The following is a 25,755-nucleotide window of genomic DNA, read 5'->3' on the forward strand; positions in this document are numbered from 1 at the left end:
TGATCAGAAATGCACACCCAATGCAAGGGCTGGCCCAAGCAGCACAAGCAGGATCCTCACCCCCAAAGCCTGCCATGCTCCCAGGGTAGCAAGCCTGCCTTGAAGGCTGTTTTGGGGGGGATTTTAGGCCATTTCAGTGGAATTTCAGAGAGGTGTGAAAGGCAGGCTGTCAAGTGTGCCAGCAGAGCTTTAAATATCTCCTCTAGTGCTCCTAGCACCTGCCATCTGTGCTTGCTGCATTTCCCAGCAGGAATGGGAGCTCTGGGTAACAATTCATAGCTGCAGTTACTCAGCAGGGCGTCAGGGACAGTGGGTGGGCAGCAGTGGGAGGTGCCCCCAGGCCTCACAGCACCTCTCAAGCTTTAGATGACTGAAACATGCTGTGAGAGGAAAAGCAGAGCAGGGAACAAACAGGTTACAATAAAACTCGTTTTTCCACAAATTCCACCCTCGGTGCTGAGCTCCCTCTGACATATTCCCAGCTCCTGCTGGCTTGATCCTCCTCCATCTTCCAGTGCCAGCTCATGCTACCTCCTCAGCACCCAGCTGGCTGCCTGTGGGAAGCTGCAAGAGCAAGCAGGATTGAGCAAGCAGGATAAGGAAAAAGGGAGCCATGCCTCAGGTACACCAGCATGTTTCAGGAAACTGGCATCCTACGGGACTGGGCTTGGCAGCAGAACACCCGTGCTGGGGCTGAGCAGCCCTAGGAAATCAGAAGGATGTGATCAAAGGCTGGGGGAGGCTTTTCCTTAGCTAGAACAACGCCACGAGCCACAAGCGTGGTCACTCAAATGCAAAAGGCTGATCATTCAAATGCATCTTTTTAATTATCAGTGACTTGGAAAGGTAGCAGGGCACACAAAGCCCACTCCTCTGCATCTGCAGAGCTTTGAAAATTCCAGCCAAAAGGATTCCCAGATTCAACATTATCCCTTAGAGTTCCCATACACAGAAAATAAACATTCCAGCCAGATGTTAAAAATGCAAAGCATGTAAAACCTTCCCAATGCTGCCTACAGAAAGACATTTGAAAGTTTAGCTGCTATCTTGCTCTTTTTTTAAAAATTAAAAGAGCCTTGTCTCATTTCACAATCTCTGTCATTCTTCCCAGCACATAAACACTTCAGCCTACCAATTTAAAAACAAAATCTACAACACACTGACTATTTTTAGGAGCATAATGGGTTAAACTGTACAATCAGAAGTATCTTTGTTAAGTCAACAATGAAAATCTGATCCTTCAACAGCAGCACTGCTACAGAAGAGTTACAACAAAGGAACTTGAAGGTCAAATTGTTAATGAGGCAGAGAGGAGGGACAGGTGAGATACAGCTCTCTGCCAACCTCGGCCCACATTTCCTAAGAGCCATGGCAAACTTTCAGAACTGGAAATTCTTCTTCTAGTTCCACACATGACGTTTGCAGTGATCAACAGCCTAAAGGGGAAGAAATAGCTGATATTAGTGGAAAAAAGCCAGTTTGCAAACAAGCAGTTCAACACCTCATCCTGAGCCAAGATCTTGGGAGCAAATCTGTTTTTCTTAAAGTAAGTGATTTCAAAAAGGACTAGAATAAATAACATCCTGAGCCTCAGCAGCCAGGAAGGAGCTTTAGGAAAGAAGGCTGATGACCCTTAGCCATTAAGGCCTGGCACAAAAAGCAACACTGGAAGCCAATTTTTAGAGCCTGCTGAGAGATTGTGACATGGTCTGTTGGCTGCAGGAACACTGACTAAATATAAAGCTGACACTGTACCTTACTATAGATTCTGAAATACTGGCAGACAGGTGTGGGACACAAAAAGGAGAGGAAAGTCAGCTTTGAGAAAGCTAAGAGCTATGAAACACCCTCTAATCAAACTAGTACCCTTTTGAACTGGAGTTCATCCATTTTGAAGTGCAGTAGAAGGCAAAGATGGCTCAGAAGGAGCTGCCAAGGATGAGAAGGAAACTGGAGGCAGAAGGCAGCTTTACTTACATTGCACTGAGCAGCAGTGTCCATGTTCTTACACCAGTAGCCCGGACCCCAGACACAGGCATCATTGCCCAGGAGAGGCTCTTTAGCTGACTCACACACTCCAAGTTTCTGGGAAAAGAGCAGCAGCACAGTCAGCACCTTCCCGAGTGCACCAAGAGATCTCCAGTCCGGCCTTATGGCTGAGCTTGCCCCTGAGGGGGTGTGGAAGCTGCACTGAGGCAGCTGCAGGAGCTCCCACTGAGCTCCCACCTGCAGCTGAACCAGCAGCCAGGCAAGCTGAGCCAGGGCAGAGCTCAGTTATGGAACTCCTTCGTATCAAGTTTGGAAAAACAGATCTTCTGGAGAGGGACCTTTCTCAGAAATGTCACTTTGAGGGCACATCCCAGCCTGTCACTGAACTCCAGCAGTGGGTAACCCCTGGCAGTCTGTCCTGCTGCTGGGCTGGCAGTCACACAGCTGGCCATTCAGGCAGCCCAGCCCTTGCACAAGGGGCCTGCTCCAAGCATTCAGTGTGCTGATTTTGATTCCAGCAGAGTTTCAGCTTGCTGGGCACTGAAAGGCACCCAGGACTGTATCAGAGCCTGCCCTCAATAAAACCAAACTCAATACTCACAGTGCAAACAAAAGTGGGATCCATCACCTCTGCCAAGAGTTGCACAACCACGGGTTCATACTGTTCCACAAACTGCACACACTGTAACAAAACACAGGGTGAGAGATTCTCCTGTGGAGCCCCTGAAAGCAGAGGAAGGTGTGGGCTGCAGCAGGCAGGCCTGTGTGCCACCCCAACACCACACTCCACAAGGGTAAAGCAGAGGCCTGAGCTCTGCACAGGAGCCAGGCACTAATCACACAACTACAGCATTGTTTCTGCCAGCTCATACCTGCCTGCAGACACACTATAAGGAGATAAGGGGTCACAAGGAAAAGAACCAAACAGGACAGGATCTGGGAAAAGAACCAAGCAGAGGAAGCTTTGACTGCAAAGCTTCATCTCTGATGGTGGAGATCACGCCTGTCTCAAGAGGGAAGCACACAGAACCAGCTGGAGACAAACTCCCTGAGCAGGACAGCAGCAAGGACTCCCAGGCACTGGGACTCGAGTTATTCCCTCAGACAAGGCTGCAGCAGGAGCACAGGCTGCCAGAACAGCCTCTCTCCCTCTAGTGGAGAGCTGGCTCCAGAGCTGGGGAAGATGCTGCTGCTCCCAGCAGAGACAAACAGCACCAATTAATAAACCAACCACAGCTATTAAACAGCCTCACAGCAGGAAGAGCTGTTCCACAGCTGCTTTAAGCCTCTACTCTATCCCCAGTAAACTCACAAGCAGTTGCCACTTGCTGACACTCAGCAGCCACCTAATAAGATTTTCAGGTAAATCTTGATATCAGTGGTGCAACAGGTGTCCCACTGGAATTACACCAGCCTACCTTCAATTACTTCATTAATCCCCTGAGCAGGATCAGTGTTGAGAAAAAAAAATAAAACCTTCAAGTGTTCCCAGCCACTGTTCTCAGAGGATTTCCAGGCAAACCTTTCCTGACTGCAAATTAGTGCAACAATCCAGGCAGTCAATTCAGAGCCTTAAAGCAGACATCTATTCAAGGGCCTGCCAACTGCCAAGGATGGGAACTGAGCAAAGCTAATCCCCCTGCACCCCAAACTCCTCCCAGCCTTCAGCAGAGAATGCTGTTACAAAACCAACAAGAGAAGTGCTCTCTAGTTTTCCCAAACACTCTGCAAGATGTCCCTGCCTATGGCAGGGAGGTTGGAATTAGATAGATTTAAGGTCCCTTCCAACCCAAAGTATCCCAGGATTCTGTGTTTCATCCTTCTATTCATCTCCATCTGCATTGCCCCAAAGCAGGCTGCCACACAGCCAGGTCATTCAACTGCCTCAGATCAAGCCTTTCCTCCCTTTTTTTGTTTGCTCTACTGGACAGGAGAAGCTGCTGTGCTTTGATGTTAATTAGTACAGGGAAAAACCTGAGAAGGATCAGGTTGCTGGACACAAGCCAGCCCCAGCTGCACCTGTGGACAGTTTGTCTCCAGCCAGAGACAAGGCATTTGGCCAAACACAGAGACCTCTGTGAGGAGTACCTGGACATTTATAGCAGAAGCAGAGACACTTGAGAGACGGACCTAAAATTAGCATATAGACAAAATGTCAGATGAAACACTCAGAAAATGAGGTTGAGCTTAACTGTCAGTGTTAGGACCAATATAAACACCAAGACCAATGCACAAACACCTTACCTGCTCACTGACAGACTCTGGCAGGAAGTGACAGACTTTTTCCAGCAAAGCTTCAATTTCAGCTGTCGTGGCATTCTTCTCTAGCTCTTTGTCTGCATAAGCCACCACCATCTTGCAGATATCACAAAAGCCACCTGCAGGTTTCACCACAACTGAGAAGGGAAATAAAAAACCAAACCAAACATCAGTGCTAGGGTAAAGAGAAAGAGAAGTAAGGAGGCAGTATCAGCAGTGTCCTCAAAAGAGATCTCATCACAGGTGAAGCAGCTCGTTTTGAACACCACAGACCCCTCCTCACCCACCTGGCTGCTGGGGGAGCTTGCTGGCTGCACAGCATTTCAGCATGGCACACACAGCTTCAGGATTTGTTGCCTCCAAGAGCATGTCAATCACAGCCTGGCCATAGACCTCGATGAAGTCCTTGCACTGGTCCTTGACGCTGCCCGGGAACAGGCGGCACACCACCTCCATCTCATGCACAATCTCCTCCTGCAGCACAGGCAGGGGGAGAAAACGAGGGACAGAGTTCTGACTCAGTTTATAAGCACAACTTTTGTGTCCCACCCAGGATAGAAATGTTGCTGTTGTGAAAACAGGCAATGGAACTGATTTTCCTTCCCCCTTCAGTGCAGCCCTGTCCCAGCCAAAGCTGGAAGGGTACAATGCCCACCCCTCACACACCTCTGTCTTGTTGCTCTCCAAGAGGCCAGTCACTTCTTTCACCATGGTCTCACAGATTTCACACAAGGAAAAAGTCTTCTCCTTCTCTTGGACTGTGGCCTTCTGAGTACACAGAAGAAGAAATACACACACAATAAATCAGCACTGGACCACATCTGACAGGCACAACTCCTAACAGCATTTACCTAGCTGCTCACTTTGGGCTGTATTCAAAAGGTCACACAGAACACAAAACCAGCCTCAAAGGACTCAGTAAAAAGCCTGTCTGAATGAACAGGCATTTTTTATGACTAATTTTAAGACTACAACCCCAGGCTGTACAAAGAGTTGAACTCAGCAGACACAAAGCAATAAACAATCCCACGGAGACAGAAGTCAAGGGAAATATATAGTGGTTTTTAAAATACATTAAGGGAGGACAACATTTCCTAGAATTGAGAGCACCCTCCTGTTTGCAAAAATACCCTTTGGAGAAGCCAAGGTGCTTCTTCAAACTCAGAGCTTCAGCATTCTGACTCTGATGCCTCACCTGCACATGCAGAGTGCTGCCCCACTTTTAAAAGGGATCAAAGCATTACTCCAAACAAAGAGCAAAACTCAAACTGAGACTTTGCATTTAAGGTGTCATTCAGAACTGCTGGAACAAGAGTTCCCCTTTCAATCCTAAAGCATTACCTTGTTGCTCTGGTTCAGTGCAGGCTCTGCTGTTCAAACAAATCAATCAGCTTTCCTACTTCACAGATCAGCATCAGAAACAAGAAAAGGCCAGGAATTTATATGCAGGGAAACTTAGACTATTCTGTGCATGAAAGTTCATCTTTTTCACCTGGTTTGTTACACTAAAGCAAAAAGGAAAGGAAAGCACAGTACAAAAAACCCATCTTACCTCCACAATTTCCATTTTCACCTCATGAACCACCTGAGCTGGCACCAGAGGCTGAAGGGGAACAGACTTCACAGAAGGACAGAACCCAACCATGGCACAAATGTCCTTTGGTTGCTGCAAAGAGATGTGGAAGCAATTTTTAAAGACCAGAAGTCTCTGCCCTTTCTACAGAGCCTGTGAGCAGGCACAGAGAGCAACATTTTGATAGGCTCCAACACAAAGTTTCATGACTACTTCTACTCCAAGTATTGCCAAAGCATTTGGTAAGGTTATAGGCAGGACAGCTACTGGATGGAATTTAGCAGTTCCTGTTAAAGAGGAAGAGGTTAAAAACCCCATTTAAAAAAACACCCATGAGCCCACACTTTGCAAGCCCTTCAGAAGGAGTTGACTTAAGAGCTACCAACACCAGAACAAGCCACCAGCAGCGTCACATCAGAGCTGCATCCACAAAGGTGCTCCCCAGCTTCAAGTAATCACAGGAAGGGCCAATTATCCTGACTTCAGAGTTCACCCAGAAGCTGAGAGAAATGCCTAGAAGAACCTCCTTCCTCATCCACAAGCTACCTTCTTTAAAGCTGCCAGAAACATCACGTTCTGCAAACAGAAACAATTTCTCTCATTACTGAACACAGCCTACAAGAAACAAAAGTTGAGCTTGTTAAAACCCAAGGCTAACCATTTGTCCTGCAACAATTGAACTTGCAGTGTTCTCACAGTAAGAGAAAACAGCAAACAGGAACCAAGTCTGTAAAAAGGCTTCCTTTCTCAAAGAAATACACTCTTCATGTATTTCTTTTTTGGAACATACATTACTAAATGCACAAAGAAATGCCAGACATGAGGCAAACTGTTCTGAGGAGGACACCCAAAGTGAGATAGGCTGTACAGAATGAGACACACAACTTGCATTTTCCCTCCTAAAGCTAGAAAAAGACACCCTTGGTCCTCCAGGTAATTAGAAGATCACATCTCACCCTGCTCCAAGCTTCCTACAGCACAGGCTTATCCCAGAGTTAATATTAACACATCATGCCACAGTCTCATGCACAGGCAGAAGCAGCGCCTCAGAGACACTGTGCTGCTTCAGACCACTCCAGGCAGCACCTTTAAGTCAAGCCCTTTGGTTCATGCACTGTAAGAAGCAGTTCCAGGTATTAATGTTACAGCAACACCCACATACACACAGGTTCCCTCACAGAGGGGTGACAGACACAAGGTCCCACAGGACAGCTTCAATTAAAAGCCCAAATTGCTCTAGGAAGCTTTCACCTTTTCAGTTCATATACTTCAAACATCTATACCATTGTCCTGGATTGAAAGGTTAACCAAGGAAAGAGCTGGGGACAGCTTTGCTCAAGCCCTTTGGAGCCCAGACTTTAAACCAGCAGCTGCCAGGTGCCCCTGGCATGCTTATTCCACATCTATCCTTCTTGTGTAAGAGGGAGGATATTTTCTGCTCTACTGACCAAAGCATCATCAAGTTGAGATCTTGGTAGCACAAAGTGGTATCTGGAGCTGAAGTAGGACTGATGCACTGGAGGAAGCCTTTAGTCTCTGTTTTAATCACATTAATATCCCTTGTATCTGTCAGCACTGAGCACAATCACACCAAGTGTACAGCTAAGAGAGCCAGAAGTGAACTACAAGGCCTTTAAGAGCAAAGGGTGAACTACAAGCAGGCTATCACCACAGGCAAGTTGCTCACCTACCTGATCCTTCTGTTGGCAGGGGAGATTGGAGACAGAGGAAGAAAGGAGAAATTGAAGATAACAGTTAAGAGAAAAAAATACATCAAGCACTTGGAACTGCATATATTCTTTGCACAAAGATAATGGAATATGACACAGTCCCCACCCCAAAGATCCTCAGCAACTCACATTTAATTGCACAGTGCTAACCAGCATTATTCATCTGCAGTTATGAAGGCATCCTGGGCAAGACTACCTCCAGAGAGTCTGGCCAACACTCAGATGCACACAAGGTGTAGTCATATTCCAATTTCAGCCATTAACAACACACTGCATTGCAATGCTGAGAATGAGAAACTAAGTGCTGCTGGAGCAAACATTGACTTCCCCCCCAAATGTTTAAGAATAGGATGAGCTTCTAAGAGCCTGTGGCAACTGGAAACAAGAAAAGGCCACTATGTTGCCCAATTCAGGTTCAAGCCAGCCAGGTATTCACCTGTAGCTTGTTCTGTCACCTGTGGCACCCACAGGCTGCACTCAGGAAAGACTTAGCCATGTTTTTTGAAGTCCCTCAGCTCTCTGGACAAAGAGGTTATTAATTAATTAAACTAATTTTGCAATACTGTGACAAAGCCAACTCTTATGTCCTTAACACAGTATTTGGGGGAGGGGGGAAGTGGTGTAAGCACAGGACTACTAAGATAAAAGAATATAAAGGAACATGTGTAATGTATCTTCATATTTCAAAGGATTAGCGTGCCTTTTGCACTGCAAAAGTGATTATAAAATGGAAGGAAATGTGCTAAAGAAAGCATCCTGAAACTGAAATTGCTATCCAAAAAACACAAAGTTCAAAGCATTAACACCAAGACTTGGAGAGAAAGGGCCCTCCCCAAAGTTTTACTGCAGTGCACGTTTCCTGTTTCCAAGGAAGTTAGCTACACAAGCCAGAAAAATGAACTGAGAGCAAATACTGCACTCTGCTGATCTTACCATGTGCATCATCATCTGGATGGCCAGGTCAGAATACTCAGAGATGTAGCTCTTGCACTGCAGAAAGTGGGAAGAGAAAGCCTCATGACTACCAAACCACTTGCGCTGTAGAGTCCATCTAGAATTTTCTAATCCATCTCAAGGTATTAATTTACCTGCTCTACTGCATAACAACAGGTCTTTTAGAGCTTGGCCCAAATGCAAGATGGTATTTCAGGTTACAAAACTGCTGCACAGGTGACTGCTTAACCTTTTCTCTTCCTCTCAGGGCAAAAAGGCCCAGCCCCTATTGACACAACCCCGTTACCCACCCAGACCATGTTTGTGGAAAAGGCCTTTAAGGGCTAGAAGCAATCTGGAGTCCTTCCCCTGCTCCCCAGTCCCACACATCCCACCCCAACTTTCCTGACCACAAAGTTTACAATTCCAGTGGTGTTATTGTTATACTGTGTTAACACATGCTACAGAATCTCCTCTGTGATACTAAATAGAGAATATGATCGGGGGATTAAGGCGCTGAACAAACTGGTTTATGTTTGCTTACAGGAACAGAATTTTCCAATCAAAAGGACACTTTACCATATCAGACATGCCAGGTCCCAAACGGTCACACTCCTCCTTGGCATGAGCAACCAAGGATTTCACAAAAGAGGAGTTTGTCTTCACAGCCTCCTGAACATCAGTGACCAGCTGAATGCAATCCTGGCACACATCCCCAGTGGCCTGGACAAAGAGAGAAAGGAAACTCAAGCTGACACAACTTCACATGACATGTTTCAGAAGCTCCTGTTACCACCAAGTTTCACAAACCATTCTGAGCTATGTACAAACCTTAATAAATACTCTGGAGAACACTTTGAAGCCTCAGCTAGTATGGAGACAGACAAGCCACTGCTGTGTGTGCAGCAGCCACTAGATGGAGATTAGGTACCTACTTGGCTCCAAAGCCAAGATAATAGTTAAGATACCCAATCTTCAAATCTTTTGGTTTTGTTACAGACCACAGAGGGGAAGTTTCTAAATCTGGCATAGATCTTACCTGCTCCACCCACAGCAGCTTGTTCTCAGCCCACTCACTGCTCAACCCCCACACCCTGGCTTGCTGTCAACACTCAGCCTCTGCACCAAGCTCGTTGCCTCATCTATTCCCCTTTGTCAACTATTTGTTCTTTTCCAATCCAGTCTGTCACCCTTACATTCAGAGACAAATGCATCCCCTGAGGGGCACAGCTAGCAGGCTGCTCACAATATGGGAAGAGCTGTTCTTCCTGTGAACCTTTGAACCCAAGCTTTCTCTCAGGAGAAATTGTTTCCAGCAAAATCTGCTTGATTACCACAGTCCTGGATGGCAACAGCACAGCACAGGACTTGTCTCTGCAGACTGTAGAACTTAATCCAAGATTATACAAATGGTCCACACTAGAACAGCCCTTAGTCCTAGGCTTACCTTAGGCTTCTGCTTGGGCTTCTCCTCCTGAGGGTAGAGGAGAAGAGGCACATTAGCCATGAACGGGGATGCCAGCTCAGAGAAATCCAGCTCTGGGATCTTGTTGGTCTGCAGCTGCTTCTGGAGCTTCATTGAGGCAAGGTGCTTCTGCAGGGAGTGGCACAGAGCAAGGGCACTGCACACAACCTCAGGTTTATCCTGGGGGAGACAAGATACACACACAAAGCTCCAAACTGATGTCACTTTTAAAGTTCAGAGTAGAGAGCCATTCAGCTGAAACATGGTAAAACAAGGAAACTCATAGCAAGGAAGGAGTCTTCAAACTAACAGTGCCAGTGATCCACAAAGGATTCATACACACAATCAGAGGCAGAAGACAAATTCTGGCATCAAGAGGAGCACAACTTTTAAGACCAACAGCTTAAAATTGCTATCTACTTACAAGCTCTTCCTTGAGCATATCCATGATAACTGGTAGGTAGGAATCCACAATTTCTTTGCACTCAGAGACGAGGCCTGGGTCAGGAAGAAACTCGCAGGTCTTTTCCAGGTAGGAGCGGATCTCATCCTATCAAAGATGAGGTGAGCAGAGATGGATTATATTTGTTTCTCAAATGCTCCTTCCTTTCCCAAAATGCACAATACAAAGCCTGAAACAAGCTCCTCAGACCCAGGTAGGCCCAGGTAGCAACAAGCAGAACTAGAGTGAGATTCTACACTACAGAGACACATTTTCCCCAGTTCTGGAGCTTCAATGGGACCCTGCCACAGCACAAACATGTCACACTGCTCGTGTGGCCTGCACAGCCCAGAACAGAACATTTACCATTAAGAGGAGAAAGTGAACTTCTGGGCTCATGGGACAGTGACTTGTTTATACAAAGTACCCACAGGCTGACAAAAGAAAAAGGGAAGCAGTGCCCACAAACCAAACAAAGGGCAGCTGGTGTAACCACCCACTGCTGGAGACTGCAGTAGCCCACCTTTTAATATTGGTGCCTCACTGGCACAAGAACAGCTTTCTTAAGCATCTACAGTCAATCAGGGATGTGTTAATGGGAGGCTCTAGAATTTGCTAATTTCTAAACCAGCAGAGGCTGTTTAAAAGCCCTTCCACATGCACTCTAGTCCCTTTCAACATCTGCTGCTTATGTTAGGAAAACACCACAGATTATTCTTCCACTCCCTCACCACGAGACCTTGAAACCAAACAGTGTTTTGGGATGAGGAGAAAAGGAGCTTTGCTTACCTCAGTGCCATTATCCTTTATGATTTTGCCAGCAACTGTCACAAGCTCCTTACACAAGTCACAGGGAATACTGCTCTGGAGAGAGAAGCAGAGAGTTACTTGGAGAAAGAACTGAGTGCCTCTAAGAGCAGAGTGTGAACAACAGCACAAAGGGCAAACATTGCACCTGGAATTAAGGAAGAAAGGTGAGGCCAGGGTGGGGAGAGGTTATTTTTAAACAGAGTGAGGCTATTTCAGGCATGTCCAGCTACAGTTTCGTCAGTAAACCAATGCTGGATGAAAGCTGGCATGCTAGCACTTGCTCATTCACCTCCTCCCAGTCCCTTGAAATACAAACTTGATTGCCCCAAGACACCTTCTCCTTTTACCTTTTCCTTCAGAGTTCACACTTGCTAGAAATCTCAGAACATTTCAGGCTGCTTCAACCATTGCAGCTGTACTCTGACATTCCTCCCTTCCCCTGCTTTTCCTGAAACTGAAGTATCTCTGCACAGATATAGCCAATGTGGACTGAATGCATCTGTAAGTAAAACACCTTTTTCTCCCCTAGAAAACTGTGAAACAATACCCAAACTGCAGCTACATCTAGTAAAGTCATGAGAAAATGATGTGTGTATGCACTGCATGATAGGTGGCAATGTAAGAACTCAGCAGACAGTGATCTGCAGATGGACATTCCATCCAATTGAAGATGAAGGGGCCACATTAATCAAATCCATTATCTATTGGAAAAATGTACTCAGTTCAAATAATTCTCCCATCTCCATACAGGTCATGTAGCTGCTGCCTCAGTGACAATCTAGCAGAGTGTGCTGCAGTGAGTGAAATGCTGATTTTAGGGACACCTTGGAGACAGCAGGGCCATGCATTACAAGATACAGGCCTGAACTGCTCCTGAGAACCTCGTACTCCCCAGTACCACTGCACTGAGTGCCTTGCCTGGGAAGCCTGCTGCATATTGCAAAGCTGCCTTTCACTCATCTGCAAGCTCAGGCTGCTGCTTTCCACTGTGCCTGGTTGGTATTTCCAGGCCTTTCTTTAAACTTGCAAAAGTTAAAGGATATGTATGGGGGATTAAGGGCTGTTACTAAATGTAACATTTGCACTATTATTTTCTGTCATGCCTTCCATAATTTAGCATATGGTGCATCTTTCTGGGAATTTAAACAAACACACAGCTTTTTCATAATAATTGCTCAAGTTCAGAAAAGACTCCCCTGAATGAAGAGTCAGTAGCAATGCAGAGGAACAAGTGAAATCCACTAGCTCCATTCCATACATTGCTGGGTGGTTGTGCAACAGGTCACGGGAGAAGTCAGCAGACGAGTTGTGCAAGGCAGAGCAGTGAAAAGCAACCTCCATCCAGCACCCAAATTAAGGCACAGCAAGCTCAGCAGAGCCTGATGAGAGACTTGGGAAGCCTCCCTGAGGCCAGGTGGGGCTGGGGGCTCTCAGAGGCCGGCACTTACCACGGCAGGCTTGTTCCAGACGTTCTGCTGGCAGTGTTTGAGTGCCCCGCACTGCGACGCCGTGCGAATGCTCTGGCACCACACCTCGGGCCCCTTGGCACACTCCTTCTGCCACAGCACAGGGCTGGCCACGGCTGCCAGAGAGAGAAAACCCCATCAGCCTTCCCAGGTGCCTCAATAACCACCTCTTTATTCACTGCAATCCAGAAACTTCTGGCCTGTCCCAAAAACAGCTTACAGAATCAAAGGAGAAAAAAAAAAAAAAACTGGAAAAGGTGTAAAGGTTGAACTTCCCAAGCCTCAGCACCTCAGCAGTCTGCTCCCCCATCATCCACCTTTGTAAAAAAAATATTAAAATCCCAAAATACCAAACCTCACTTTGCTTAGCACACAAGAACTACCAGATGATTTGAAACACCAAAGCTGCTCATTACAGAAATTTACCCTACAGACAGCTATGTCACAGACATCTTTTATGGAAAATCCTTTCCTTAGGATTTTTCCTCCTGAGAAGCAGAGAGGAACAAAATGTAAACAATGGTTATCTGCTGCTGTGGAATGCAACAGGTGCATCTGTGACTGGTCCCATGTGGTTGTTTCTAATGAATGGCCAATCACAGTCAGCTGGCTCGGGCTCTGTCCGAGACCAAAGCTTTTGTTATCATTCCATTCCTTTTCTATTCTTAGCCAGCCTTCTGATGAAATCCTTTCTTCTATTCTTTTAGCATAGTTTTAATGTAATATATATCATAAAATAATACATCAGCCTTCTGAACCATGGAGTCAGATCCTCATCTCTTCCCTCATCCTCAGACCCCTGTGAACACCATCACACAAAACCTCACTTTACTTAGCAGACAAGAACCACCAGATGATTTGAAACAGAAAAGCTGCTCATTACAGAAATGTACCCTACAGACAGCTGATTCCCAAAGCTACAAGCTCCCTACTTCAGCTGTGAGGCAGCCTGTGATTGCTGCCTGCATTCCTCCTCCCACATGAAGCATCCTGTTCTCACACAGCCAGTGAGAGGGTGAGGACAGATTTGAGATTAGGAGCCACAACAATGCACACATTGCATGCAAGACTGAAGAGCAGGTACAGATCAAAACACTGACCATAAACAGAAAGCTGGAAGAATGTTCTTAAGGAATGTTCTAGCATACTTTTCAAACCCACTAAATCTATTTAGACTTCCTTTTTTTTCTCTTGGTTAGGTCTTCAACTGCGTACAGAAAAATCCGTGGGGGTGAAAAATGTACCAGTCCTTTTTTGGACATTACCTCCCATCCCATGAGGGACTGCCATGCAAACTATAGAGCTTGCAAGTAAGATCCAGAATATCTTCTCAGGACAGTCCTGGTAAAGAAATGTAAAGTATCTGCACTGTGAGCAATCAGTAGGACGAATTAATCAAATGCATGTTTTTAATGACTTTCCAAGCTTTCTATTTTTTTAATTGTGCTGTCTGGACCTGTTTGCACTTCTCCCAGTTTCTAAATCCATCCTATGTGTCAGTAAGTTTCCTCAGGAGACAATGCCCCACACTGCAGTAACCAATCAAGAAACAACTCCTAAAATCCTACAGCAGGCAGCCTCCAAAGAAATCCACCACAGCCCCAGCCTACAAGGCACTGCTGCCAAACTTCACAGAAACGAAAAAAACACAAAATAAAACAAAACATAAACCCAACCTGCTCAAACCTATTAGCTGTACAGGTGTTGCCTCTACATCAATGCTGCTTGCACTTCAGAAATCCCTGTAAAATTACTCTGTCACCACGAGGCAGGAGTTCAGGTGTTCCATTGCTATGAAGCTTGTGGCAATGTTACAGCAGATGAACAATCACTTTCCCATTTCTCATGCCTTGTTGTAGGCCATTAGAGGATCGATTTCAAGCTGAATTACCAGTGCATCTACAAGGTACACGGGCACCACTCACCAAACAGGCAGATAAACTCTGCTTTATAGGTGGCACTCTGCAGCCTGCTCAGCTGTTGATTTATAAAGCCTGTTTGCACTGGGCTTCAAAGGAATGACCCATTTATTTGAAGAAAAACGTGCTTTGCACGCCTGATTTTTGTCACACAAGAGCTTGAAGCTTGTCACCATCTCTCCCAGTAAAAAGCTTCATTGCATTTTATCCTTGAGCAGGGAGAGTGCAGGAGTAAGACTTCAAAGCCTCTAATAATGTATGGTTAGCAAAATATTTACAGCCTATTCCAAACTCCAGCATTATTGATCTGCAAGCCTTAAGAATAGTTAATTTTCAAAGCCAGAGTGGCCAGCCAAAGAGCTGTCAGCTCTGGCAGGGTGACAATAAACAAGAATACACTTGGTTGAGGGAAAGTTATTCTTCCCTTTCAGATACTGGCCCTGAACAGTGGTGGGAAGGCTCTGGAAGGCAGAGTCAGGCTCTGAATGAAGTCAGTCAAGAGCTGGAGTTTAAACAGTGGAATCAGGGATTCCCAACTATTTACAAGCACAGCTTTTAACCTATGCCTTTATCAAAAGACAATTACTCCTCCTCCACTGAAGCACACTGTAAACTACAAAACTGAGCTATACAACTCCCAGAATAGTCATTCCAAGCAGTCTCTCCAACTCCTGATTTAGGAGAGTGTTTTAAAGCCAAATGGAGGCATTCCTGCTGTAACTTGCATTGGTTGATCAGGCTCTTAGTGAGCTCTCAGGGTTTGTTTGATTATTTTGAGATCCTGTCACTGCATGACTTTTCAGATCTGTACCAGCTCCAGCACAACGTCCTGCTCCTTCTTCCTCACAGCCTTAACAATAGACCACTATCAAGTGATTGACAAAAATACCATGTTTCAGAATTATTTGCAGTTATCAGCTTTGCTGGCTGTGTGTCAAGACAACTCTAGATTTTAATGTTTTCAGTACAGAACTTTGCAGTCAGGCAGTGAGTAAGCAGTTTTGTTTGTTAAGGCCGCACATGGCTGGCACATTTTAGAGCAGCTACAGAACAAAGATAACACACACTCATCATGGCTTCCTTCCTGACACCTCCCACAGTGACTTCAAACATAGTTAAATTCTTACAAGTTTGTTCTGTGTTGGGAATTCTGTATTCTGGGAACTTTTGGTTGAAATATTGTATCTAATATGAAAGGATGCACCTCCATTGCAACAGTATCCACCTTCCCTTTCTGAACATCCTGGGAAAAATAGAAACAAAGCTAAAAAACTCTGGATTTATTCAGATCCTGCAGGTTCAGAAAAGAATAACTGGAAACTCTCTACTGTTTTAGCTTGCTCTCCTATTACACTATAAAAAGAATTTTCCCTCATATGTTAACTTATATTACAACAAAAGCAAACATGCCAGTGAAGTGTGTTAAGACTTTGTGCTGTCTCAGAATAAATAGTTTTAACTCTCCCCTCCAAACAGCCTTTGCTACAAAAAGAGCAACACCTTAATGTGGTATTTCACATCCCCAGCACAGCAGCAACCCAAGAGTAAACAAATAAAGATAAACCCAAGGGATTTACTTGCATTGTTATCTTTGGCATCTCTCTATTTCATATATTGTTCTTTACCTAAGGTCATCCATTTTTAATAGATTTCTCCTTTTTCTGTAGATCAGCTCCCAACAGCCACATGTCATGCTCACCCTATTTCCTCGAGTTCTTGCCAGCCACTGTTTTTAGAGCACCAAACAAGTTTATCTGTGAAGGCCAATGTGTTCCTTTGCTCATCCCCTTCACTGGTTTCTCCCTGCCTGGAGCACTTCAGATGTGGCTCCTTCAACAGAAGGAAAAAAGAGCCTTTGCTTTACCAAGTTTGCTGTAACACACAGACACAAATTGGGCAAGTAGAGGGGATGGCTCCCTCAGAAAATATCACCTTTTGCACTTGGCTTACAGAGCAAGCACAGCCCAGCTCTTCACCCAGGAAACAGGAAGCTAAAAGGAAGGAAGCCTGTAATGGCTGGATTACCATTCTGCAAGGACAGCAATTACCTTCCCTGGAAAACACCTTCCCTTCCCTCAGGCATTTGTGTCTCACTCTTCTTCCACAGAGAGCCAGTCTGGATTTTGTCCCCTAGATTCTCAGGAAAACATCCTAAGAAATCCCCTCCACAGCTGCACTGAAGCTACAAATGACACTTAAAATTTAACACCTTATATAAGGAACAGGGATTCTGAGGGGCCAGACCAGACTCCCTAAAGAGCCAAAGGATGAACCACCCAGAACACAAAGGAATTCAACCTGAACACTCCAGCCTGCTCCAAACCCAACTGCTAGAAAAACCCTTGGTTACAGACAAATTAACCTCTAATTTGGAGAAAAAAAAACAAAAAAAAACCAAAAAAAACAAACATCCCAAGGAGAGTGCTGAGCTGCTGTTCAACTCAATGGATTGCAGTCAAATGTGAAGATCATTTCGTGTGCTGTCAATTCTCATGCTTTTCGTGTGTCCAACAGGTACTAACCTATTCATCAGGAAGGTTGTCATTCCCAGGCTGTCCTACTTGCAATGCTAAAACAAATGAAAAATTCATTATCTCCCAGAGACACCACAGAGCAAGCAAAGGCATCAGCCTGTGCCATCTTGCTCTGCCAGTTACTGACTTTTCCTCATGTCCTGTGACACTTGCAGAAACAAAGCGTGTTCAAGTTAAAGAAGTCAAGAGGGATCAACTTCTCTTCACCAGAGTTTACAAAGTGCCAACAAGTGAAGGAGGAGTGACCCCAACCTGAAGTTTCTGAAAGGCTCAATATTCCACAGCCTCTGTGGTCGGTTAATGAGTAAAACTTCAAAAGTTGTAACCACATCACACACCAGTGACTCTTGAAGGGCCTCTGGATTAATGAGGCAGTAAAGTGACCATAACATTTGAAGGATTACAGGCAATTTAAAGAAAAAGTGGAAGAATGCTGTTACCAGCATTCCAGTTACAAATATCCTGTCCAATATCTACTGAGGGAAAACTAAACTTGAAACATTTCTAACTAACATGAAGGGCAAGAAATGAGTTTGGAGCTAACACCACAAGCAGGCTCTTCCTCAAAGCTGGGAACTCATTCTCATTTTGGCACACTGCCTCTGCCTCAGGTGTTCCCTAGGTGTTCTCTTCCCTAGAAGAGAAGCAGTGTGTGTAGGCACAAGCAATCACAATAAAATTAAAGAGAGCAGAGAACTGGATGAGCTGGCACAGTAAAAGCACCTCTACTGGCCCAGAAAATCGTCCCAGGTAACTGCAAAGGTTGCAAAAGAATAATGTCCAAGTTGGCCAGGTGCTGCCTGAGATTTTCCTGCGGCAGAATACAGAAGATTCTGGACATAAGTGGATATTCCAGGGCACCTGGTAGTCACCAGGAGTTAGTGGCCCCATACACTATGCTAAGATATTCCCAAAAAGTTATGAGCAGCATTTTTCCCTGCAGCAGATGCCAGCAAAAATACTCTCAAATGTCTGGGCCATGCTTGTGGTCCATCTCCATTCTTTCTGGGTTTGTTCTGAGGGGTTTTTTTGGGAGGGGAGGGATGCAGGGGACAGATTTCATGGGAGTCTCTGCAGCAATCCTGTATTTATCATTCCTTTTTCACTAGGCAAATATATCCACACAAAGACTGGGAAAAATCTGCTGTCAGGCATCTGAAACTAAACATTGCCTCATGACCAAACACAGAGAAGCACTGCCCTAAAATACACACACACACACTTCAATGTGGCCTTTTTAATTGCAACAGGAACTCTGATATTTTCGCAGCAGCAAACAAATTGCATTTAAAAGCTGCTCCATTAAAAAAAGCAAACAGAAAGTGAGTAAATCCTTTAAGGAAAAACAAAGTCTCTTTTTATGTCAGAGTTCTAAGGCCCCAACTTGCTTTGAAGAAAGAGATGAACAGGAGATACTGGAACAAACCCCACGGCAGGCAGCAGGAACAGATAGAAAAGCAAGATGTCCGTGCATTTTATAGCAGAAAAGCCGTCCCTGAAATAGCTCAGCTGCCATCAGGTGACACATCCAGCGCTGCTGACAAGCCCCATCTCCCCGGCTCCTCCCTCCATCCCCTCGGGGCTGCCCGAGGTGCATGAACAGCGCTGCAGAAAGGCTGCCCGGGGCTGGCTCGGCTCCTGAGACACAGCCAACAGCCTTTTCTATTTATACCTGCCCGGCAAGCAGGCGGGGGATGGATTGTGCAAGGGCAGGTTTGCACAGGGCACATGACTGCTGCGCTATCAGGGCCACAGCCTGACCGTGCCTCAGAGCCAGCTACTCCTCCAGGAAAACACTGACTTTATTTGTGTATTATCACAGCAGCATTTGGGTCGGGAAAACACCTCCAAGATCACCGAGTCCAAGGTGTGACCAATCACCACGCTGCCATCCAGACCAGAGCTGACATTTCCTGAACACCTCCAGGGCAGTGACTCCACTGCCTCCCTGGGCAGCCCTTTCTGAGAAGGAATTTCTCCTGATTCCCAACCTGGACTTACCCTCCAGAACCTTCCCTGGGCAGCCCTTTCTGAGAAGGAATTTCTCCTGATTCCCAACCTGGACTTACCCTCCAAACCCTTCCCTGGGCAGCCCTTTCTGAGAAGGAATTTCTCCTGATTCCCAACCTGGACTTACCCTCCAGAACCTTCCCTGGGCAGCCCCTTCTAAGAAGGAATTTCTCCTGATTCCCAACCTGGACTTACCCTCCAGACCCTTCCCCAGCTCCATTCCCTTCTCTGGATGTGCCCCAGCACCTCAGTGTCCTTCCTGCAGTGGGCACAAGAGTCAAGGTGTGGTCACTGCCCTGCTCACACCATTGCTGGCACAAGACACCTTCCCCTCTTCTCCCAATTTAATCTGCACCACTGGGCTGCTTTGTTTTTGTTAAAAACCACATTCACAGCAGAACAAGCCTGCAAGCTACAGAACAGCCCAGTTATCTGCTTTATCCATAGCATCAAGAAAATGTCAAGCCAGGCTAATTCAGATCACAAATTTCCTGCCTACCCATATAATCTGACCAGCGTTTCCTAGAGGAATTACACATTAACTTGGATCTGCCTTCCTTACAAGGTTTTAAGTCTACTATTTTAGAGGAGGAGGGATGTGAAAAATTCATATCCTCAAAGTTTTTACTTTCCACTCCCAGCTTAACTTTTAATTTAGCAAAAAGGGCAGGGGAGGAGATAGTCAAAGAGAAACTGAGTCCTGCTTTAAGAGCACACCCAGCCTGGCCTCAAAGACAAGAAACAATCAGAGTGCACATCAGTAGTCCAGAGATGCCAGGACCTGTACACCCTGCTTTAATGCCTCCCTTCAAGGGAAGATGCACAGAAGCCCTGTAAGTAGGTCAACCAAAAACCCTCACGGCCTGTCAGGCAGCCAAGTGACTCCATTAGGATCTGACAAGGGTGGCTGGATGTTTGCACAGCTGATTAGCCAGCTGGGCAGACAGAACGGTGTCTGCAGCAAAATCTTCGGGGAAAATCTGCACGGCAGGTGAGGCAAGGAGCACCCAGAGCCCTGGTGAGAAAAGACAGCTGTTTATTTGTGTAAAAACAGTGGCTTCTGAGGACAAACAGGCCTGACTGGTCTGCTGCTGCCCTCAGCTGCATGACATGCCTTCAGCAGGTAGGCCAAGCCAACCCTCATTGCTGAACTGGTTTCTCATTACAATTTCCCTGCACACACTAATGGGAAAGCTGGTGGGTACTTCAAGGTGAAGCCTTTTCACTTTCAGAGCCCAAGAAACTGCAATGGTTTCAGCCACCTGGAAGCAGTCCCAGAAGGAGTGGCAAGTGATGGCAGCTAATTCAGCACAGAGCAGACTCAGAGGACACTGTGAAAGCACATAAACACGCAGAGGGAAAGCTGAGAGCTGCTCTCTTGCTTCCTGCCTGAAAATTCTGAGGTAACCCATTAAACTGTCCACATATCAGCATATTAAATATTATCAGTATATCTAGGGGAAAGTGTCCCTTGTCCTAGGCAGAGGGTTGGAACTAAATGACCTTTAAGGTCCCTTGCAAACCAGGTCACCCTATGATTTTATGACATTACAACTACAATAAAGGACAAAACTCATGTACAATCATGAAACATTTCACAGGATTATTTACTGTACTGTGCCAGCTGGTTACTCCTATGGCCTTTAAACAGCCAGTTGGGCCTTTTTTTTTACTTTTGAAATGCGGCAGGTTAAGCTCGTGAGCAAATAAGCTTTAATATTAAATAGTCTAACTTAGAAGAAAATTCTACAAGTAAATGTGGACATCACTGCATAAGTCCTTACATTTTGGGCTTTCTAGCTATTGCATCCCACAGCCTAAAGGTGTATTATCGCTCCGCAGACTATGAATCATTTCTGTCAAGCTCCTGCAATGTTGTAACCTCGAATCCTACAGCTAAAGGGAGACCATAATCCATCCCCCATCACTTTCACCCTCAGCAACAACAGGTAACGAGACGGCGAGCAGCAAAACCAGCGGAATTTTCCATGGGGAGCAGGAGATCCTAATGCAGAAACAGCACAGCCAAGGCAGCCTCCCGCCATCCCCAAGAGGATTAGCAGCCATCTATCCACGAAGTGGCGGAGATAAACAGCGCTGCTGGCAGGGGAAAAACAACAAAATCCCTCCCAATGTCCCCAGCAGCCTGGGCTCTGTGCGGGACGAGGCTGCACATCGGGAAAGCATTTATTTCCCCACCAGCAGCGGGAACGGCCGGACCCTCACGGGGACTCCCCCTTCTCCCTGCCCTGGGCTATTTTTGGGCGACTCTGCCCCTTCCAAACACCGCTTTTGCATCACAGCCACCCCGAAGGCGCCCTAGAAATCCCACTGCCCTCACGCTCCCTCATCGCTGCTCCCTTATAAACAGCCTCAGGACCGGCCTTCGCCCCTGGTCCCGCGCACGCTGGGCGCTCTCGCCGAGCCCACCGAGGCTCAGCTGGATGGGGAAGGGGCTCGGCAGGCGGAGGGCAGCGCTTACCGGCGGCCAGGAGCCCGAGGAGGCTGAGCAGCCCGAGGATCAGCGGCCGCGCCATCGCTTCCCCCTCCGTGCCCGTCTGCAATGCGGCGCCGCCGGCACCGCCCGCGCCCGCCCTTATATAGGGGCGGGGCGCGCACGCGCGCACGCTGCCCCGCCCCCTGCGCACGCGCAGTGGCGGGGCCGGCGGGTGTGAGGGGCCCGGGCCGCTGAGGGAACGGAAAATGGCAGCCGGGAGTTTGCGTTCGGCGGCAGGAGCTGCGGCTCTCCAAGCCCCTTGCTGCTCCCCAAGCCCCCTGCGGCCCCCGCCGCTGCCAACAGCGGTGTCTAGCCGGAAACAAATAAAACCTTCAAGGCGATTTTTGCCTCCGCTGCCTGAGGCAGTGGGAGTCCCAAAGGCGGGAGTTCCCCCCACAGACCAGCCAGGCTGGCAGCGCCTGATTGAGGCACGCACCAACATGGAGACGCAGTGTTAAGGGGCTGGAATGCACCTTTTCTAATCCACTACCATGCACTTCCCGCTGTCTCCCACCTGGCTTTGAGCAGCTCCAGGATGGTGCATCCACAAACCTCCCTGTGCAGCTGTGCCAGTGCCTCAACCCCCTCACAGTAATAAACGTTTCCTCCTAATATCCAATCTAAATTACCTCTCCTTCAAATTGTACCACTGCTGGTGAAGAATCCCTCCCCAGCTTCCCTGTGGCCTCTGTGAAAAATGTGTATTTTATGATTGGCTTTTTGCAAATATTAAAATGAATATTATATGTGTTGTGTTGGAAGGTAATGCTGTATTAATTCTCTTAAGTAGTGTGTTACATATAGTTTTAGGTTATAACAAAATGTTAAAATAGAAACTATGCTATGTAGGATCCTTTTTTTCTAAAGAAAGGACTCGCAGCGAGATAGCAGCCACAGGACACCTGAATCTTTCAGAGAAAGAAAATTTATTGCCCTCTTATCAGGAGAAATGAACTTCTTCCCACCTCGAAGGCACTGTTGAGATTCAGAGGAAGAAGCTGACAGTGCCCAGACAGAATCCTGTGTTTGAATGGAATTTATGCACCATGTATGAGGTGTATGAATTTGCAAAAGGCTCTTGTTTTTAAGGGTTAATCCTCTGTTAACGTGGCTCCTTTTTCGGGCTTATTTTGCCCAGAAAGAAGTACCTGGACGTCCATAACTCTTTGTTTTTATTGTCTCATATTGTCCTAATCCAAATTGTCCAAATTATTACTACTCTAATTACTGTTTTTATAACCATTTTGTTATTATTAAACTTTTAAAATTTTAAAAACAAGCGACTGGTGTTTTTCACAGCTCCTTCAGACAGCGGGATGTGCTGTGAGGTCTCTGCAGAACCAAACATCATGTTGGGTATGTGCCACCCCAGTGCTCCCCCTCATGGGGTTCCCATCTGGCTTGGGACACAATGGCATTGCTGCTTTTTCCTTGTCACAGGGCAGCCAGGCATCCCTGTGCTCCAAATGAGCAGCAATTAAATTAATTAAGAACAGCCTGCATTCACTTGCTGTCTCCCAGCCTCTTACTCCTGCTTTGCCTCTTACACATGTGAAAAAAGCCAATCACTTGTTTCTAAAAGTTTAATGGTAATAAAATGGTTATTAAAACAGTAATACAATTAGAGTAGTAATAATTTGGACCCTTAAAAGCAACAGCCTGTTGCATATTCATACACGATGCATAAATTCCATTCAAACACAGGATTCTGTCTGGTCAGTGCCTGAATCCTGACAGTGCCTTTGAGGTGGTGAGAAGTTCGTTTCTCCTGATAATGGAGCAATAAATTCTCTTTCTCTAAAAGATTTGGATGTCCTGTGGCTGCTATCTCAGTGTGAGTCCTTTATAAAAAAAGCACCTTACATAGCACAGTTTCTATTTTAACATTTGTTATAACCTAAAACTACATTCAACACACTACTTAAGAGAATTAATACAGCATTACTTTCTAACACAACACATATAAAATTCATTTTAATATTTTTGAAAAGCCAGTCATGCATTTTTCACACACTGATGCAGCTAACTGAAAAAACAAACTAACCCAGAGGAAACAGAAAAAAAACCAAGCGTTGTTTTCCTGACTGGATCAGCAAACTGAACCAGCTCAGCTTCCCACAAACCTCTCCCATCTAAAGAGCTTGGTCTGTGCCCAGCTCACCTGTGGGCACCTTCCAGGTGCTGCCCTTCATCTGAGGGCACACATTTTTACCTTATTAGGGCCTTACCTACTTGTTCATTTTTCAAGGCCCACACTTGTGGATAACATTTAAGGTTTACTTGCAGCACAGAGGTTAGGAGGAAGTGGATCTGCTTTGTTTCACTTTGCCCAGCTAACACTCATTTCTCCTTTCCTTATAAGACCCTTTTAAAAGGCCAGCTAAGGAGCCCCAGGTTCCCGTGATTTTCTTCACAAACCACATCAGGAGAACTTGATGCTTGCACAGAGCCTTTGCCCCTCCACAGGAGTTTCTTTTGAAGCCTCCAGAGCCTCTGCTATCACATCATCAGGTTCTTGGGTAATTCCCAAACTGGAGCCAGGAGCGCCCAGACTGAATCAGCGGGGCAGAAAGCCACCCCCAATTTTGGCCAGACTAAACAAGCAACCTTTAGCCAGCTCTAAAGCCACGCTGCCCAGGCAGGGCTCAGTGTGCTGCCCCCTTATCTCAGGAGTGCACACAAAGTGTTGACGAGGCACCTCCGCCTTCCAACCAGCAGCCAGCTCCTAACCTGGGAAATCACGCACCAAAAAAAAGGAGCTTTGTGAAGGATATTTAACAGGAGGTTAAGTAAGACTGTCTGGAACAGGAGAGCTGTTTCAGCAGGCAGGCTGTTTTTCTTCTGGGAGCTGAAGGGCAGGGGGAAGGAAGGAAGGAGTAGCTTGGAACCAGCAGGTTCTACCCCCGGTCTGTTAGCATTTCAGGCTAGCCCAGGTTTTCCTGGAGATTTGTCAATTCCCATTGATTTGGGACCTTTTTTTTTTCCCCCTCTCTCAGTATCTGGCATTAACAAACTGTCTCCATGACACAGCTTTGCTGGTCTTGCCATACTGTCTGCTGGTTTCCTCATTTAAAAATGGAATATTAAGTGGCATCAAGAGTTCAAGCAGCAGCTGTCTGCTGTGAACGTTTGGAAGAGAGGGAAACTCTAAAGGATATCTCAGCCTGTTGGGACCAGATGTGACACTGGCACTGAGGGCACAAGCTGCAGCCACTGTCTGCCTTCCACCTTCTGCTTTTGCTGAGATTTGGGGTTTTCCTGCAGATGAACCTCCCAGATAAGGCTTCTCAGGAAGGATCATTGCCTGCAGTGACACACAGCTGAGTCACTTGGCTGCAGCTGAGGGAGAAGCAGGCTTTGCCCAGCCTAAACTTGGTTTTCAGCTGCATTTTCTGGGAGCCATGTGCTCGGAATGGAGAAAGCGAGCAGGAGGAGCCAAGCGAGGGACTTTGCCTCACGCATGACTCACTTTGCAGCTGCCTCCCTACCGACCAGTTGGGCTGGGCCAGCACCAGGGCTGGTTTTGATGCTCACTTTTGTCTTGCCTACAGCACACAAATTCCTTCCACGTCACCCCGTTCTGTGCTTTGCACAAGTGGGGCACGTGAGGAATCCCTGTTTGGCAATCCCTGGAGGCCAGCCAGAGGCCCCTGCAGGCTCTGCTTTTGCAGCCACGGCCAGCTCTGCAGGAGAAGTGTTCTCTTTGCAAAAGGAAAACACCCGAAACAAGCGAAATAAATAAAGAGAGGCATTTTCCACAGCGGCCTGCCTTTCAGACTCTTTTGCATTTCCACTCAGGCTGCAGCAGGAGGAGGAGAGGAGCCACAAATTACAGCCTGACAGCCTCGTGCAGAGCCTTGGACACGTTTGAAGTTTATTCCAGCCTCCCTGTGATTCACCAAAGGGTTTGGCTGGTGGGTCCTGCTGGAGTGGACACAGACACCCCCACACAGCCGCCCTTCCTCACCACTGGGCTGCAGAGAAACAGCTCCTGCTCTGACATTATTCCCAGAGCACGTTCCAAATGGGATGGCAGTGCTGCAGCTCAGCAACACAAGATGACGAGAGAAGCAGTGTGTGTAAGCACAAGCAATCACAATAAAATTAAAGAGAGCAGAGAACTGGATG

General features: G+C 46.5%; 1 protein-coding gene across 1 annotated transcript; it reads right to left on the reverse strand.

The window, feature by feature from the left end:
* Positions 1 to 805: 805 nt before the first annotated feature.
* LOC135449318 (prosaposin) lies at positions 806 to 21,726 on the reverse strand. Its single transcript, XM_064716173.1, has 14 exons — positions 21,613 to 21,726; positions 12,650 to 12,783; positions 11,181 to 11,255; positions 10,374 to 10,499; positions 9,932 to 10,129; positions 9,064 to 9,207; positions 8,485 to 8,541; positions 5,801 to 5,914; positions 4,915 to 5,016; positions 4,536 to 4,722; positions 4,234 to 4,385; positions 2,591 to 2,671; positions 1,978 to 2,085; positions 806 to 1,436 (listed from the first exon to the last, which is right to left on the reverse strand). Exons 1-14 carry the CDS (start codon positions 21,665 to 21,667, stop codon positions 1,401 to 1,403), a joined length of 1,569 nt encoding a protein of 522 aa, XP_064572243.1. The 5' UTR covers positions 21,668 to 21,726; the 3' UTR covers positions 806 to 1,400.
* Positions 21,727 to 25,755: the final 4,029 nt, after the last annotated feature.

Source organism: Zonotrichia leucophrys, chromosome 6, assembly GCF_028769735.1.
Source record: "Zonotrichia leucophrys gambelii isolate GWCS_2022_RI chromosome 6, RI_Zleu_2.0, whole genome shotgun sequence".
Lineage (NCBI taxonomy): Eukaryota > Metazoa > Chordata > Aves > Passeriformes > Passerellidae > Zonotrichia > Zonotrichia leucophrys.